The sequence below is a fragment of the Xiphophorus hellerii genome, chromosome 2 (assembly GCF_003331165.1).
Source record: "Xiphophorus hellerii strain 12219 chromosome 2, Xiphophorus_hellerii-4.1, whole genome shotgun sequence".
In the NCBI taxonomy this organism is placed as follows: Eukaryota; Metazoa; Chordata; class Actinopteri; order Cyprinodontiformes; family Poeciliidae; genus Xiphophorus; species Xiphophorus hellerii.
The window spans coordinates 30702858-30720748 of record NC_045673.1 but is presented as its reverse complement, the minus strand read 5'-3'; the positions used below and the strand labels follow the sequence as shown (position 1 = coordinate 30720748).

The 17891-nt window shown below is 39.4% G+C and overlaps 1 protein-coding gene across 1 annotated transcript in view; it reads left to right on the top strand.

The window, feature by feature from the left end:
- The window catches only part of bcar1 (BCAR1 scaffold protein, Cas family member), a 47672-nt gene extending 32018 nt beyond the window's left edge, over positions 1 to 15654 (top strand). The window contains 7 exon segments of the mRNA XM_032546929.1: positions 6638 to 6787; positions 8418 to 8513; positions 8775 to 9152; positions 11064 to 11936; positions 13144 to 13233; positions 14259 to 14738; positions 14740 to 15654. Of these exon segments, the coding sequence (XP_032402820.1) occupies positions 6638 to 6787; positions 8418 to 8513; positions 8775 to 9152; positions 11064 to 11936; positions 13144 to 13233; positions 14259 to 14738; positions 14740 to 14805 (2133 nt within the window). The 3' untranslated portion in view covers positions 14806 to 15654.
- The last annotated feature ends 2237 nt before the right edge of the window (positions 15655 to 17891 follow it).

The following is a 17891-nucleotide window of genomic DNA, read 5'->3' as shown; positions in this document are numbered from 1 at the left end:
TAAAGTTCCATTTAGAGAAGTGCTGTAAAATGTGACATGCAGAACGCAACACGATGGTAGATTAAAATGCACAACAGTGTTTTTATGTCACAAGGTCAGTACTACATTGTCCATGTCCCTGCTGTGTCCCTGCTCCACTGTCATTTTTTTCAGGATGTATGTAGAGTTTATGCAGAACTGTAGTTTGTGGAGTCATTCTGCCTCCTGTCTGTGAGACATAGTTTGGACCCTTCTCATACCTCAAATGTGTAACCCCCTTCTCTTCTAATTTCAGAGGTGACGGTAAAAAAGAAACAAGTTCATGTCAAAGACAGAAATAGAAACGGAACAAACTCCCTTTGTCTGTCCGTCATCCAGCTTTTTTTGTTTATTTGTTTAGTTTTTGTTTTTCCAGTTAGAAACTGGTTAAATGTTTATTGCAGCCTCATACTGAGACTTTCATGAAGTGACTTAAAAGTTGCATATACATTTTCTTATGGACTTTATGGAAAATAAGGATCCAACTACATACATAAAACCATTTCTTCCTCTTTGTGTAAGACCCAGTTTCAAACTGAGCCAAAAGTTACCAGGCCCACAGTAGAACCCTTTGACATTTAAAGGGGGTGTACTTTCTTTTAGCCATACTCATTAAACATGCTAATCCACATTTGTTGCTTTTAATTTGGAAAGAGCTGCAGTTGTTTTTAAGTGAGCAATGCCAGCACCTACAGAAGGATCAACACGCCAACATGGTCGGCTTAATCTAAACTTGGAAGCAACATGTTGACAGAAGTCACACTGAAGTGCTTAAGGTTTTGTAGATAGTACATATTGCTATGTCAGTTAAGATTTTTAGACTAAATATGCCAAGACCTTGACCTTGACTGTTGCACATGTTTTTGTAACTATCCACCTCAAACACGTTTCTTTTCACAACATGAGAGGATCAGATAACGTTAGATCAGTGGTTCTTAACCTTTTTTGAGGTACCCAACCCATCAGTTTCATATGCGCATTCACCGAACCCTTCTTTAGTGATAAATACAATTTTTTTTTTTTTTTCAAAATTGAAGACATAGGTATGAACTCACAGCAAGTTACAGTGTTACTTTATTCTGGCCCCCAAAAATATTTTGGCCCCATAAAAGAATTTCAGCCCTCAAAATATTTTTTTTACTATTTTACTAATTTAAAAATAAATTTGGATTTTTTCAAAGAATGACAAATTTTTTAATAACTTAGTTTTTTTTAATTTTAAATTTAGTTTGTTTTTTGTCATTTTGAATCCACAAAATACTTTTTGGGGGCCAGAATAAAGTATTGCACAAATTACATACCTGCAAATCAGTGTGACTTCTGCTGTTGTTTTGGGGAGACCAGTTCAGAGAGGCGTGGCTTCACCTTGGCAAGTGCATCTTCAGAGCAAAGTCTGTTCATTTTCTTCTTTTTTTGCTCGACATATTTAGTATGGATTAAAATATTAAGAAAGAAACCACGCGACGTACAACTACGACAGCCGCTGATACTAGCACGCACTAAATTCCCCGCAGCACTGATTGGCTGAGCAATGTAACATGATCCTCTGCAGCAAGTGATGGCCAAGCGGGGCGTGTCATCACGACTTTACACAAGTGTGTCTTTACCTCCGCGGCAGAGGCTCCGCCGAACCCCTGAGACTGACTCATCGAACCCCTGGGGTTCGATCGAACCCAGGTTAAGAACCACTGCGTTAGATGTTGTCCCATTGAAGTTTGATGGTGACAGATGTAGAAAAACATCAGTAAACTTCATCCAAAGTTGTGATTTCTGGCAAAAACATCAGCAGTGGGTTTCTCAAAATCTGTTTGCCAAACCCACAAGGAAATGCAAAAATTCTCTTTGAAAATGTTCACTTTAAAAAGCAGAACAATTATTTTGCATGTGGCCAAACAATACAAATGCATCAAAATGTGTTTGCTTGGTGAAAGATTGTCCCACTTGTTAAAAGACAAAACATGACATGGGAAGCATAGAAATGCAGCAGAGCATCAACAAATGCTCCTGTGTGTCTTTGATAGGTGGATGAGGTGAAACAAAAGGATTTAATTATTCATTCTCCGTGTCTCGGTTGGATGACTGCGTTCTTCTGTGGCAGCAGGTGACTGAGCAGATCATGTGTGTATTTTAGATGTACAGATGAGTGTGTGTTTGGTGGATGTGCTGTTGCTGCCTTACTGCCTCTGAAAATGTGATATCTGTGTTTCACTGTCTGTCTCAAAGTGCTTCATGATTAATTGATATTCAGAACCCCGAAAAACTTTTTTTTCCAGTCTCCCAAAACTTAAGGGCAAGCTAAGGCTAAGTGTCAGGCTAAGAGGAAAAAGTAAATTACAAGAATAAATATTGCTCATGATATTGCTAGTAAAAGGTTGTGCTAGAATGAAGTTGAAATGATACCAGAATAAATCCACATGGATTGAGCTGAGCTCAAATAGTGGAATGGCAGCTATAGAGGCATTTCTGGTGGTAACTGCCGTAGCATCAGTCACTAAAGCGAAGGCAGCTGTCACTGAAGCTTTTTTATAAGTATATGTTTGAGTAAAATGAACATTGTTCTTTTATTCTAAGAACTACTGACACCATGTCTCTGAAATTTCAAGAAAAAATGAGAAATAGTCAAAATAACAAAAAAGACACAGTGCTTTCAGACATCAAATAATGCAAAGAAAACAAGTTCATATTAATTTAGAAACAACAAAACTAGTGTTTTAACTCAGGAAGAGTTCAGAAATCAATATTCGGTGGAACAACCAGGAGGTTCAGTTCAGCCTGAACTGTTCTGGTAGTGAGCGAGGGAGGGACATTGCTCAGAGCGAAGGTCATCTGTTGAACAAAGACTCCTGGTTGACGTCATCAACAACATGGAACAAAAGGAAGCATCCCAGCTCGTGCCACTCACAGCTTGTTTGAATTTGCAGGCATATTTTCATGTGGAAGAATTCTCCGTCACTGTGTGTGAATGCACTTATTGTTTATAGGTCAGAGTAGCTGCTGCTTTTATGAGAGCGCTGATTCATTCAGAGATCACGACACAGGCTTTCTCTTTGCTGGATATTTAGGTCAGCAAATCTGGAAGTATAGAGCCATCCTCAGGCAGTTCTGGTTTGAGACTTCAGAAATGAAGCCAATCTGGACATGCTGACAGAGAGCTCTTGTGTGCTCAGTGTGTCAACAATTCTCATTCATTTATTCATTTCAACACTGAAAATGTTCAACCAAAATTAACGAGTAATAATGAATGGTGAATGGTGTTAATAATGAAGTTGCAGGGCCTGCATAGATGAAGCTTTGGAGTCTACATTTTTGACTTAAACATCTTAAAACTATTTTTTGTGACAAATAAAAAGCTGGTTTTATTAGTTGCTGCTGCTGGTGGTTCAATGCACTGTGGGATATTTTGCTGGCCAATCCTGACTGTCAAATATAAACCATTGTCCTGAAAAAATCAAATCAAATCAATTATTACAACATATAAAAACAAATGAAGTTATGTTGTATGATTTCAGTATTGCAAACGCAAAATAAGTGGATAGATTTTGTTGTCATAAACTAAATATCCGCCTTAATGATTTCTGCTAGCACAAAATGGCCTCTATTTCAAATGACCGCTGGTCCGTTTTTGCTTGGGATCTCTGATGGATTATGGGTAGTACTTTTTGTTTTGAAATACCGACTGAAGCACAGTAAAGACAACAAAATAGTTTTTTGTTGTGTGGATGAACTTAAAAAGACAGGCTCTTAGTACTTAAACAATTTCTTTTCTGAAAAAGAATTACAATGACCAAATATTTTTGACCTCAATGCTAAATATATTTGTGTAAAGATGCTAACTTGAATTTTTATTGTTTATTTCTCAAATTCATTTATGTTAAATTTACTTCACCACACGAAAAACAATTTGGTGTACAGCTAAAGAAGACAGAGCCACAAAACAAGATTATAAATACAGAAATAATGAGCATTTTACATAACCATGGAAAAGACTGCTGACCTGACAGTTCTGTAGTGGCGTGTTTTGTGTGTGTGTGTGTGTGTCGGGGGGGGTGCGTGTGTGTGGGGGTGTGTGTGTGTGTGTGGGGGGCATGTGCAGGGAGGCGCGTGGGTGTGTGTGTGGGGGGGGGCGTGTGCGCCCACGTTTATGTGTATGTGTGACAGAGAAAGAAAGGAGACATCTGGGTCGAAGCCAATTGCTGCCAATTGTGCTGAAATGACTCTCTGCTTTCTAGATTAGGCCTGGAACTTCAAAGCATTTATTTTGAGTCATTAATTTCAGAAAAAATACCATTTACAAAATGAATATATACATTTCCACTATGGAATTTCCTGACAGTTCTCTGGTTGTATGCGTAGTCATTTTAGAATGAATTAATTTATTGGTTTAGTTATGAATAAGCGCAAGACGGTTCAACATGCTATGGATGATAAACATTGGCTCTTTACAGGGAACTTTATTTTTACATGGATTTACTTTGAGTTTTTTGACAACAGAAGGCATAAATATTGTGCATGAGTGATGGTCAACACAGAGAAAATGCTTGAAATCACTATTTAGTATCACTATTTGATATGACCGCTTCAGTGTAAAGTAGTGCTAAATTTTAACATTAAACAATTGTTATTTAGTAAAAGAACAATTGATTATGATTATTTTATGTTGCCCTGCAGACTCTAGAAATTAAGCCTTCAGTATTACAGTTGTGTGCTTAGATAGTATTTTATCAATCAAATTTGTATACTGCCATCATCAAAGCGAAAAGATGTTTACCATAATATTTTTTTAATTTCAAGACATTCTAAGTGAATGCAGAGACCGTTATTTATTCATATTTGTTATTGGGGTAGTTTTGACAATACATTCTGCCACAAGCCGTTGAGGACATTCTTGATCTTGATGTGGCCTGAAATGACCAGGAGTTTTCCTCCTCTGGTCTAGATACACATGGTGCTCTCTTTCTTCGGTTAATCTGGTAAGGGATTTCCTGAGAACATGATTTAGTGATGCTTAATAAAAAACTTTGTTTATTGCGTCAAATATTGGTATTTAGCAAAAATACAATTGATTATGATTAATTCATTATAACCATAACTTCTAAATAATTTGATACATTTTCCTAGTGGTACAGGAAGCATCACCAGACAAACAGGAGAATCAGAAACTCTGATTGTATCAATGAACCCGAACACTGAGATTTCCCTGAATAAATGTGACTCTCTGCTTCGTAGACGAAGATGTTGTGAGGTTCCATCTGGTCATGCGTTGGGATTTCCCAGCCTGACAGGTTGACTCTTCACTCAAACCATATAACTCACAGTTTAAACAGGAGCACAATAGGTCAGCCTGGTTCCCACGACAACTATGACTGGACCCCTGCTCTGTTGTTATTGGCTGTGTTTTTTCTGTGTCCGCCCTGTGTTGTGATGAGACAGAACACCTTTAGTCTCGGTCCATTCAGTGTGAAGACAATAAATTCCCCTTCTTCCTCAAAGGTGTTCGAGTTTTTTTCTCTCAGGAACTATAATTCAATTTTAAAATTGCGTTGCTGAGGATGACAACATGTTGAAGTAGCTCTGTACTTTGAATTTTTTTCTTTTTCAAAACTTCACTCCTGCCTTTCTAGGGGAAAATTGCTTTCTTTTGGATAACCATTTCTTCTTGTTTTGGATGCTGTGTGTAGTTGGACAGATTTTTGGCACTATTTTTCATACTCTGCTATGATGTTATGATGTGTAACCATAGCAACAAGGTGATTTACAGCAGGGAGCAGCTGATTAACATAGAAAAAGTTGAAATAATACCACAACTGAAGGCGGACGTCCCAGAAGAGTTGAAAAGGAGAGCAGGAGCAAAGAGGAGAGAAAGAAGGAGGAAGTTCAAACCATCTCTTCCATCCATCATCATGGGTTGAGATTGTTAGCTAACAAGATGGATGAACTTCAAGCCCTGACAAAGACTCAGAAAGAATATAGGGAATGCAATATTTTGTGTTTTACTGAGACATGGCTACAGGATTTGTTTTGTTCTAATGTCAATGATTCATGTGTCAGCATCAGAACCAGGGACCTCAAAAGGCTCAACAACCTGATAAAAAGTGCTGGTTCTGGTTCTGTTCTGGTTCTGCTCTGGGGACGACTGTAGAGCTTCTGGAGATGATGATGCAAAGAAGGATTCTTCATAAAATTAAGAAAATTATGGACAAAACTGACCATCCTCTTCTTGGGAAAACAGAGTGTCTTCAGTCAGAGGCTTCTTCAGATCACTGTAATACAGACCGCTACAGGAGAGCTTTCCTGCCAACAGCTATTGCTATCTACAATAACTCTTTGAAGACTTAGAATTAATATGAGCTACAACAACATTTAATTTCCCTTTGGGATCAATAAAGTCTTTTTGAATTTGAATTACACTGACTTGGCTCTTACCTTTGCAGGTTGTCATAGTGACATAATTGTATGCTGCTCACAGCTCGTGTGTCATAAAGTTTGGACTTTGATTTTTTCGTTCCTGTTGTTCTGTCCTTCTTTGACTCAGACTGATGCAGGTTGTATGATTATAAACACTATTAGTTTTCTTATTTACAGTCTAAACTGTGTTGTGTCCATCTGCTGCTGTGTGCAGGTGGTTGTTCCCACTCGAGTTGGACAGCTTTATGTGTACGACACACTAAAAGCCGACAAGGACGAGTATGACGTCCCACCCAGACATCAGCCACCGGCCCAGCAGGACATTTATGATGTTCCACCCACCCGCCAGCAGTACAGCACCCAGGTCAGTGTTTATGTGTGATTGCAGTGAAAACTGTTTGGCTGAATAGGTTGACATTCTGGTAGTTGAAATAGTGAACTGGCTAATGTTCGCTGCTGTAGAACCCCATTGGTACTTTCTTTAGAAGTCCACCTATCAAAGTATTATAGCCAATTTTACAACTTCAGTTTTTGTCTACATTGTCAAAAGCAGGTGATTCAGATAAATAACTATTATTATTACAGTTTTTTATGAACATCCAGCATAGATTTGCTCAACTATACACACACTTTGCAAAACACTGTACACACTAACATCCCTTTCACACTGAAATCGATCAGACTTTCACATGAGCACACCTATGACCTAAAGGATTAAACTCAGTGACCAGGTGTGCGCACACACACACACGCATACACACACCCACCCCCACGCCCACACACACACACGCACACCCCCACACACACACACACACCCACGCACACAGGTGAATAATGAGGGGCACACAACAAAATATAAAAAGGTCAACTGACTTTAATAGAGGTTTATAGACTTCGATGAGGCTGGATTTAACCTGAGAACATGAGAAGAAGAGGACGAAATGTCATTGGTCACATGACTGCTGTCAGTGTGTCAGGGCAACATGGGGGTAATGTTACCCTTTGTTTATTTTATGTATCAGAATGGGGTCCTCCATCATCAGGACAGCTTAGGTCCTTACAATGCTGAGCTTATTCTGAGACAGCTTCAAACTAAAGGGACCAGATGAGACACATTGTTTTCTGAGACAACGTATCTTTTCATTGTTATGCTGAGCTCTACAGCTGGTTTCAGCAACAATTCCAATTTACAGTTCTACATATTCCGCTGTTTCCTCTCTTCCTGAACCCTGAGTTCTTCTCAGCACAGGGGTGGAAGATGTAATGATCTCTGGGTGGATGTTGGATGGTTGATCCACCATCAATCGTCAACCTTAAACGAAAATCAACCTTTTTGACCATAATTCAACATCAAATTAACATGTTTTGCTGCCTGGGAACACATTATCCACAAACAGTCAGTAATAATATTTACAGACAAGTGAGAAATGTACAGAAAGCAGTCACAATCCACTGATCCCAACATATCGTGCTTAATTTAAAAGCACTCCCAGTAATAAAATCCCAGGTAGAAAAAGTCAACCTTTTTGACCATAATTCAACATGGAATGAACATCCTTTGCTATTTGGGTATTCAGGGCTTATATTTCCTAAGTCACATAATTTATGGGCATTTCAAAAATTATGCAGTTGATGTTACTACTTGGTGTAAGATGGAATTCCTCAGATGTAATAGTAATCAGTGGAGATGTTTTATCCAGACCTTGTCAGTCGACTCCAGACTATTTTATTTCAATTTATGCTGGAGTCATAATCTGCCCTAATTCTCACCCCAACCTCCCCAAATGGAAGTTAGAAGCACAATCTTTTGTGTAGCTCACATAGAGAGGAATCTGAAATGGGCTTAATTATACTAATAATCATTTAAGTAAGATGAGACAGAAACATGTATAAACATGGAGATAACATTTGTGAATGTGTGGTTTTGTGTTGTTCCAATTTCCTGTATCCTGCAACAAATTATTTACAAATTTTGTCTTTTCCACTTTTCTTAGGTGTATGACACTCCGCCTATGGTGGTGAAGGGGCCATCTAGTGGTCAAGACATATATGACACCCTAGCGATCACAGACAAGAACCCCCAGCAAACTGTAAGGCTCTGTTGGGCTGTAGAATATAACTATTACCTAAAATTGCTGACCTTTAGTTGTCATTAATTAACTGCACCTCCTGAAAAGGCCACAACCTATTGCATTTCTAAGCACAAGTATTTGTATTTACCAGTCACTTCTATTTCTCAGCCATTGTGTTGAGCAGTTTTATTTTTTGATATGATGCAAGAACATCAAGAACACTAAACACAAGGTTTGGACCAAAAATGTAAGTGTATTTTGGTTCTTCTGTCTCTTCAGGTGTACAACTTCCCCCCCTCAGTGAGTAAAGATGTTCCTGACGGTCAGTTAATCAGGGAGGAGACCTATGATGTGCCACCTCACTTTGCCAAATTGAAGCACCAGGTTCCCGCCGCTCCTGGCCAGTACCAGCACAACAACGTCAGTGATGATGATGAGCCATTAATTCCGGAAGATGTTTATGATGTTCCACCTCCTATTCTGACTGAGAAACATCACCGGGGGGAGAGGGGTGCAGTCAGCCAGGAGATCTACGACATCCCAGCCACCCTGCGTGGCGGAGGCCTCCCCAGCCAGGATGTATACGACTTCCCACGGGAACGAGAGGACCGAGGCGGCGAGAGGGGAGACCAGTATGTCTATGATGTCCCGCCACAGGTAAGGATGCTTCAGTGTGTAGTCCATTTTATCTTCATGCATACATTGTAAAGAAGTGTCCAGGTTATTCTAACACATGTCAATACTTTTCAAACATTTTTGTTTTGCTGTTAACAGAGTTTCTAAACTTGCAATTGATATTATCTTTATTGCATAGATTCAGAGATTTTACTTTAGCTTAGCTCAAACACATAGCTTTTGTAGAGAGTCTAGTTAATATCTTACAGTGCCTTGTTATACCATGTGAACTTTTTCACATTTTGCTAAGTTGTAAACTCAAACTTCAATTCTATTATTGACCTTTAATGTTATACTCTCTAAAAAGTCTATTTGGGCTATAGTTCATGTTCTGAACTTTTTTTACATTAATCTCACTTAATTCTTTTTGTTTAGTGATGACAACTTGCTTTTTTGTTTGGAATTAACCTAAATGTTACACATTTTTAACTTAAAAGTACATTTTACTTTCACTTTACTTGAAACAATTAAGTTCAATTGAGAGGCTTAATCCTTCCTCTGTCCACATCCCCCTGAAGGCTGAGTCGGAGTTCAGTGAAATTATTGAACATTCTTTCTATACATATTTTCTATTGATATTGATGATGTGTCCTTTGTGGTATATATTGTAATAGATTTATCAACCACCTCTGCTAACAGTCTCAGATTGGAAAAGAGGAAGAGGTTCGGATAAACCTGGTGAGGTAGTGACACTGATGTCTGGACAAAACCAGACTGTCCTACAGCAGTTCTAGTCTCTAAAAACTAGCACATCTTACAAAAACTGTTTTATCAATCACTTCCAGTCATGTTTGCAGCAAACAGTAATGTGCATACACCCTGTATTTAACACAGAACCCCATCTGTTACAGAGATCTTTTCATTTGAAACAAACAAAGCAAAATACGTAGAGCATGGTGTGTGTTATCTGATCAGAATAAGTCAAACAGAGATGAGTAGTACTCATGTAAATCCACTAGATAGCAGCATGATCCTTACAGAGAGCAAAACCAACTTGTCCTTTAATTTAAAGGTAGGAGATAAACAAATGTTCTTCCTCCTAATGTTCTTAAGCCTGACTTATAATTTTACATATTTTAAGTTTAATTTTCAGACCCTAAGTAAAGCTTATCTCCACTGACAGTGGTCCTTATTTCCATCTGGGTCAACTGACTACGACCAGAAGTAAAAATTGCCAATCAATTTATTTAATTAGAAACTTAAAACAGGAGTGTACTGGGGATGGACTCCCAGTACAGACTGAGAGTGCAAAAGAGAATTTTATATTAGTAGTGTGTATGTAAAAGATTTGATGAGAACCAAATCACCAAAATACAGAATGACTTCTGGATTTTCTGAGTTCATCTGTCAGTTTTAAATAACATGCTGCCATGATGTGTTTGGAAGTTTGTGTTGCTGAGAATTCTCTCATTTTCCCACTCAGAATTTCAAGTTTGTCTGACTTTCCTTTATAAGCTGAAGTTCTGTTACAGTTTAAAATATCTTTCCATCTAAGGTAGTATTTATTTATCATAAGAAAGTATGAGAACCACTGGTGTAGAGAATGAGAAAATTATTACTGATTTGGTTTGAGGCTTGAGAAGTTTCATAGCAGCCTAAATATATGACATGTAGTAAAGTGGAATAATGTGACAAGCTGTTGGCTCTGTTCCTAAATATTCTACCTTGTTTCAGATCTAGGCTGCACCAGGTGCTCTCTAGTGTAGGATAGAGAGAGCCACTATCCAAATGGAATAAACTTTCAAAAGTTCAGCCAGTCCTTCTATTACTCATTTCATTGCATTTGACAGTCCAGTTTCTTGGTCAGATGTTCATCAAAATGTAAATCCATTACTGTTAATATATGTACATGACTTATGAAAAATTGTAATCAGCATCCACGTTGTTCTCCAGGTTGTCCGTGATGCCCAGTCCAATGCTGAAGAGCTGACCAAGTCGTTTAAGCGCCTCTCTGCTTCAAGCACAGGAAGCACACGGAGCAACCACTCTGCTTCTTCGTTAGACATGGTTCCTGTCCGGGACACGTCCTCACTTCCTGCTTCCGGCTCCATCCAAGGAAAACCTCTCATGCTGGACCTTGATCAAGCCATGGAGCGTCTGTCTCGCCTACAGCAGGCTGTCGAGTCCAGTGTTTCCCTCATGATGTCGTTCATCACAGGCAACTGGAGGAGCCCTGCTCACCTGGATGGGAACCTCACAGCCATTCATCAGGCTGCTGACCGGGTGCGAGTCACTGTCCGAGACTTCCTAGAATTTGCTCGAGGTGCTGTGGCAAACGCTGCCCAGGCCACAGACCGCTTGCTGCAGACCAAACTGGGTCGGCAGGTTGGAAAGATGGAGGAGGTCTTCCAGAGTTTGATTCGGCACAGTCAGAGCTTAGACAGCATCTCATGGTCACCCACAGCACTGTCCACTCCGACTCCAGGAGGGGATGACTTAGATCGACTAATCATAACAGCGAGAGGGATCCCTGATGACGCCAAACAACTGGCCTCCTTTCTTCATGGTAACGCCTCACTGCTCTTCAAAAGGACAAACCGGCAGCAGCAGCAGCAGCTGCCCCTCCCTCCAATCCCTGGGGAGATTAGTGGTCACATGACAGGATCAGGTAGCGGAACCTACCAGGGAGGGGAGAAAGTGCATATTCAGTCACGGCCCCTCCCTTCTCCCCCAAAATTTACATCTGCAGAGGAGGAAGGAGTGGACAGACCATATGAGGTCACAGAGGAAGGCTGGATGGAGGACTATGATTACGTCCATTTACAGGTACATTACTGCCACACAAGACGTTGAGCTAGAAAATCTATTATGGCATAAGTCTCTTTTACACAATACCTTCTGTCCATATCAGTGTAATGTGTTAAATGATTGTTACATATGGCAAGCTCTTTTACTCACAATAAGAAAAAAATATATCGTAATATTGCTCCACAAGGCATCACAGATGACAAGTTCTGTATTTTGCACCAGGTTGGTTGCTAAGTGGTGTAAAAACACATTACCTGGGATTAATTTCGCCATCTGCTGTTAAAAATCTGTTATACTTTCTGTTATTTAGACTCCATGTTTACCGGCTGCTATCTTTGCTCTTTAATGCAAGATTTATTAAATAAACTAAACAAGATTAAGCTTCCTACAAACCACTCAAACTTATTATAGTGACTGAAACTGTCTTGTTTTATTGGTATCTTGAATTTAATTCTTTGATTTGATGGAGTAGTTTTTGAACAAGATAAAAAAAAAAATCAGTATATTGTGATACATTATTTTTGATAAAATAGCAAAGCAAAACAAAAGTTATGAAATTGCTGTTTCTAAAAGAGGGAGATAGAACAAGTCACTACACTTCTGATGTGGGAAAGTGACACATTCCTCTGTTAGTTGGATGTTTTTTAGGATCAGGGATCTTCTTGTCTTGTTTGTCCATACAGAAAGCAGGTTGGTTGAATGAGCTTTGGATTTGTTCACTGGGGAAATAGCAGGGATGACTTATTGCTACATATTTTATCGGAAAACATGTACAAAAGATGCCAAGTACCATTTGTAACACCTGGTATCATAATGGACACCCAGGGATGTATTTTTACACCATATGGCGTCTTTTGTTTCACCTGGCATAAAATATGACACAAATTTGGACACAGGGTGTTTTATGCCTTTTGTTCAGGACTTAGCTTACCAACAAACTGCTATAATGTGAGTATAAGAACTAAGGAACTGGGTCTTTACATCTCACAATACATATTCAGGTCTGTGTCACAACAGCCTGTAATTCATGTTGTGAAGCTGAAGGGGGAGGCCAGTCTGAAAATATTGTCCCCAAATATTTTCATTTTAATTAAAAAAAAAAAAAAACATTAAGCAGGCTGATACAGAATTTTGTGGCTGAGGGAGCAATGCTATGGCAGTTCTTCTAGTCTCCAGTAGGGGGATGCAGAAGCAGTAATGTAATATGTTTGCTTTGGTTTGGAAGGGAAAAGAAGAGTTTGAGAAGAATCAAAGACAGCTTCTGGAAAAAGGCAACATAATCAGACACAACAAGACGCAGCTGGAGCAGCAACAGGTTTGTGTTCTGCTGTTTAACAAATCAAAAGGCATCATTAATTTATACAAGCCTGGAAAAAAGACTAAAGACTCTGTTAATCAGAGTTTCCTACATCTGAATAGAAATACTTCATAGCCCTTGTACTATTTTAGATTTTGTCATCTGATAGACCAACACAAAGTATTGCATATGGTTAAATGCATATTTACAGTTCTGTTTCTACCAGCTTAGCACACCTAGAGACTTTGCTAAGTTGCTCAAATTGAGTCACTCACCATGGATGGGAAAGGTCTGTGAACACCCTGTGGTCTAAGGTCTGGCTGCCACCGTCCTGCCGGAACCGTCCACTGGAGTGTGTATTTCTGCAGCTTCTCCAGACTTAAATGTTCATTAGAATTTAAAGTTTATTGATCTTTGAGAATGTGTTCTTGCATTATTATGCCATTACCATTATAGTACTTCAAAATTATCGCAAAACAACAATATTATTGTCTATCGCAATAACTTCTGGAACAATTTATCGTCCAACAAACTCTGTTCTTGTGACAAGCCTGTGGGGAACTGCCTTCACGTGGAGATGCTCCACTATTCACACTTTTATTTGCAAAAGAAGTAACTGAACACCAGGTGTCTTTCTTCCTTTATCATTGTACAATACTTTGTGTTGATCTATTATATAGAAGCTCAATAATACACTAAAGTTAATATAGTAAAATGATAATCACTTTCATTCAGTGGATACATTGAAATTTATTCTAATCGATTCATTTCAGTCAAATTCTGTCTAGTTTTTTAGTTTTTTCAGCCATGGTGGTAAAACAGGACACCGTGTCGGCCTAGAGCCTCCTGTTCAGAATTCTAGATTCAGTTTAAGAAAAAAAAACATTACTTTTATAATCTGAGGAGACAGAACTTTATAAAATCTTTGAACATTTACCTGATTCCTAACTGTTTCTGTGTTTATGGCCAACTGTCTAATCATTTGTGATCCTTGGTAAACGTTGCCTCCAATGTTGCTCCTTTGTTTTTGTTTTTTTTTTAAGATCAAACAATTTGAGCGGCTTGAACAGGAAGTCAGCCGGCCAATAAACAATGACATGACGGACTGGGTCCCTTCTCCGCACCATCCTCTGGCCAACCAGCTGTCCACGAACGGCGCCGGAGAGCCCGCATCCTCCAAGCTGTGTCACAGTGACCGCCAGCTCCTCCTCTTCTACCAGGAGCAGTGTGAGCAGAACATCACCACGGTTACCAATGCCATTGATGCCTTCTTCACCGCCGTCAACTCCAACCAGCCGCCAAAGATCTTCGTGGCACACAGCAAATTTGTCATCCTTAGTGCGCACAAGCTGGTGTTCATTGGGGACACGCTATCACGCCAGGCCAAGTCTCCAGAGGTGAGGGGTCGCATGGCCCAGAGCAGCAACACCCTGTGTGAAAAACTCAAAGACATCGTAATCAGTACGAAAACAGCTGCGCTGCAGTATCCATGTGCTGGAGCAGCCAAAGAGATGACGGAGAGAGGTGAAGGAGCTGGCCGGCTGCACGCAGCAGTTCAGGATGGGCCTGGGCCAGCTGCTGCTCATGTAGGACTCCAAACACAAACTGCACTGCACTGTTCCACACACAGCGGTGGGGGGGCCAGAGGGGAGGTGGGATATGTCCTCTGAGTGGAGCTCGTGCACACTCCTGTTCTGAGGTTGGACTAAATCCAAGACTTTTTCACTTTAATCCTGAGACGCAGCAGTAAGACTTTCTGGAGTCCTTGTTCACTGGAGCTGAGCCGTCATCTCTCTTCCCATCCTCCCTGTTCTCACTGGGATCATTCCTGTCTTCAACGTCTCAGCAGTACAGGAACATTATGGTAGATGGGCTGTAAAATAATCAGTGTAAATATTTATCTTCCCTGTTTAAAGAGACGTACAGAAAGAACAATTCATCGAAAAATAACACTAAATGTTCCTTTTTTAAAGAAAAAATTATGAAATCATAATTGTAGCCTAAGACCATATAAATCATTGTTATTAATATTGCCTCTACTGTATAATTATGGCTCTGATTCTTGATCTTTGTATCATTCTTGGTAGGGATGTATAAATTCCAGATGTTACCTATAGCTCTATGTTGTAGTGAGTGCCTCCATTCTCCATTCCAGACACACATCTTTCAATGTCACCTGATGAGCTGCAGTTGCCCTGGAAACTGTGTCCAAAGTGGCTCATGTTATGATAGCTGGTCCACCTGAGTGCCGCTGCTGCCCAAAAGACACCCAAAGCCCTGAAGCTGCATGTGCAGCTATAATGATATCGGTGCCATCTCACAGAATTTTCTTTTTTTTTTTTTGACAAACTGTATCTATGTTGTTTTGTAAGAGGCATGTATTCAACTAAAGTGTAAAAGGTTAAAAACCAATGCAATTAAATTTGCTTTTTGTCTTTCTTCTCATGGTTATGGTGAAAACATTGACAGCAGCTGAGCCTCCAGACCAGCGTTCCAGTCAAAGAATGACAATGAAACACTACAATCAACTATGGAAAAGTTACAAACAGAATGTTCTTAAAAGTCTCATAATTTAATATTATTTTGTTTCAGAAGGAATAAATATGCTTCACAGACTGTAGAGTCATCTGAAAGCAACATTTGTAGACAGTAACTGATCGAAAGTTACATTTAAAATATTAGCAGGTCATCATCACTACACAGATCAATTGCTGTTTCAGCTAAAATGTTTATTTCTACATGGAAAAAACATTTAGTAATGGAAAACCAACAAACATGATGTGTGTTCAACAGCACAGCAGTGGAGGCAGTGAGTTCTGGTTACAGAGAATTCCTTTCTGAAAAGGAATGAAATGAGTGATTCCAGGGGCTGTGCTGTGGAGCAGGGATAGAGCGCCCCCTATGTATGTGACTGTGACCGGTTCAGGTTCATAAAGGCCACTACAGCCAAGAAAGCCTTTAAAATGAGTCCTTCTAGACCACAGGTGTCAAACTCCAGTCCTCAAGGGCCGCTGTCCTGCAGTTTTTAGATGTGCCACAGGTACAAAACACTGGAATGAAATGGCTAAATTACCTCCTCCTTGTGTAGATCAGTTCTCCATGAGTCTTGCTAAAGATCTAATTATTCTATTCAGGTGTGGTGCAGCAGAGGCACATCTAAAAGTTGCAGGACACCAACCCTTGAGGACTGGAGTTTGACACCCCTGTTCTAGATATTATTCAGAACAACAGAATCTCACTGAAACTCTTGACTGCAAAAGGGAACATAAAAGAGGCTGCTCAGATAAAATGATTGAAAACAAGTAGAAATAAGTGAAAGAAAAAGTTTTTTCTCCAGATTACCCAGGAGTTTAGATCTTTGCATTTGCTACCGACATATCAGATCAATAAAATATTGCACATTTTCTAAGAACAATGGGGAAAAAAAGAACAGAAAGAAAAAAATGGGATGTGGATACTTTACAGTAAGGCAAAGGCATCGTCAGAGACAAAGGAACCGTAGGTATGTTAACAGTCTTCCACTGGTAGGTGAGGCTTCTGACTGCTGGCTGGGAGCAGGAATAACTTATCACACACACAGCATAGGGAATCACTGTCACTCTGCTCTCTCAGGAACTATCTTAACTGAAAGCATAAATGAGTCAATAAATGGCTGACCACAACAAAACCGTCTGCGGTGAAGAGCAGAAGTTACATCACCTCGTTTTTCCTACCAATCACTGTGATTTTAATGTCACATCATGTATTATGTACAATATGTTTGATAGAGAAGTTTTTAAGATAATTTTTAATCTATTTTATTTTAAAGTGTTATTAAAGTATTACAAATCAATTACGTTAATGGCACCAGAAATGTTATTCTTCCACTAATGAAGATGTTCAATGTTCAAGTTTTCCATAACAAGTCAAAGAGCATTCTGTCAACTGACGTCTACAAATAAAGACTGGATAACTTAATGTTGGATGTTTTCAGCAAACAGAACTAATCCTCTCTGGGACAAATCCCTCTAACTGGCTGTTATAAAGCCTGTTTGAACTTTGGGAGTGAAGTTCACAAAGCTTCTGTTTGTACTAGTGATAATGACACCCAGGTATGTTGCAGAGTCTTTAACTAACAGGGATGCCACAAAGAGTGTGTTCATTGACTGGTACCTGCTCACACTGAACATTAATGGACAGGCCAGAAGCCTTAGGAACACTTTCAAAACCTGTGGTGACATTTTGGATTGTGACTTGAAAGCTTCGGTATGTAAATTTTATATATAAAAAAAATGTTTTCTACATGTTTGGTAAAAAAAAATAAAAAATGGAGTTTCTGTACCTTCTCCCAGGGCTTACTGAACAATTATACAGCTCACTCAGAAACAGCCAATCAGAGCCTGGAGGAAGGTCTTAGCGCTGTCAATCACCTCTGTGACAGCTCACTATCATAGAATGCATTTTGAATACTACTGTGTATCTTAAAGTGTTTGACATGTGAGAGGATCTGTAAAAAGCTGAAGCAGAAAAGGACTGGCTGAATAAAGAAAAGGAAAGTTTTGAGCAGAGTCAAAGTCCAGATCTTGATCTCATTCGGATGCAGAGGTGACTTGAAACAATAGTTGTCCAGAAACAGTTGAGTACAAAGACGTAAAGCGACACAAAAAGACGAACTGGATGGTGAGTCAACAAGATGC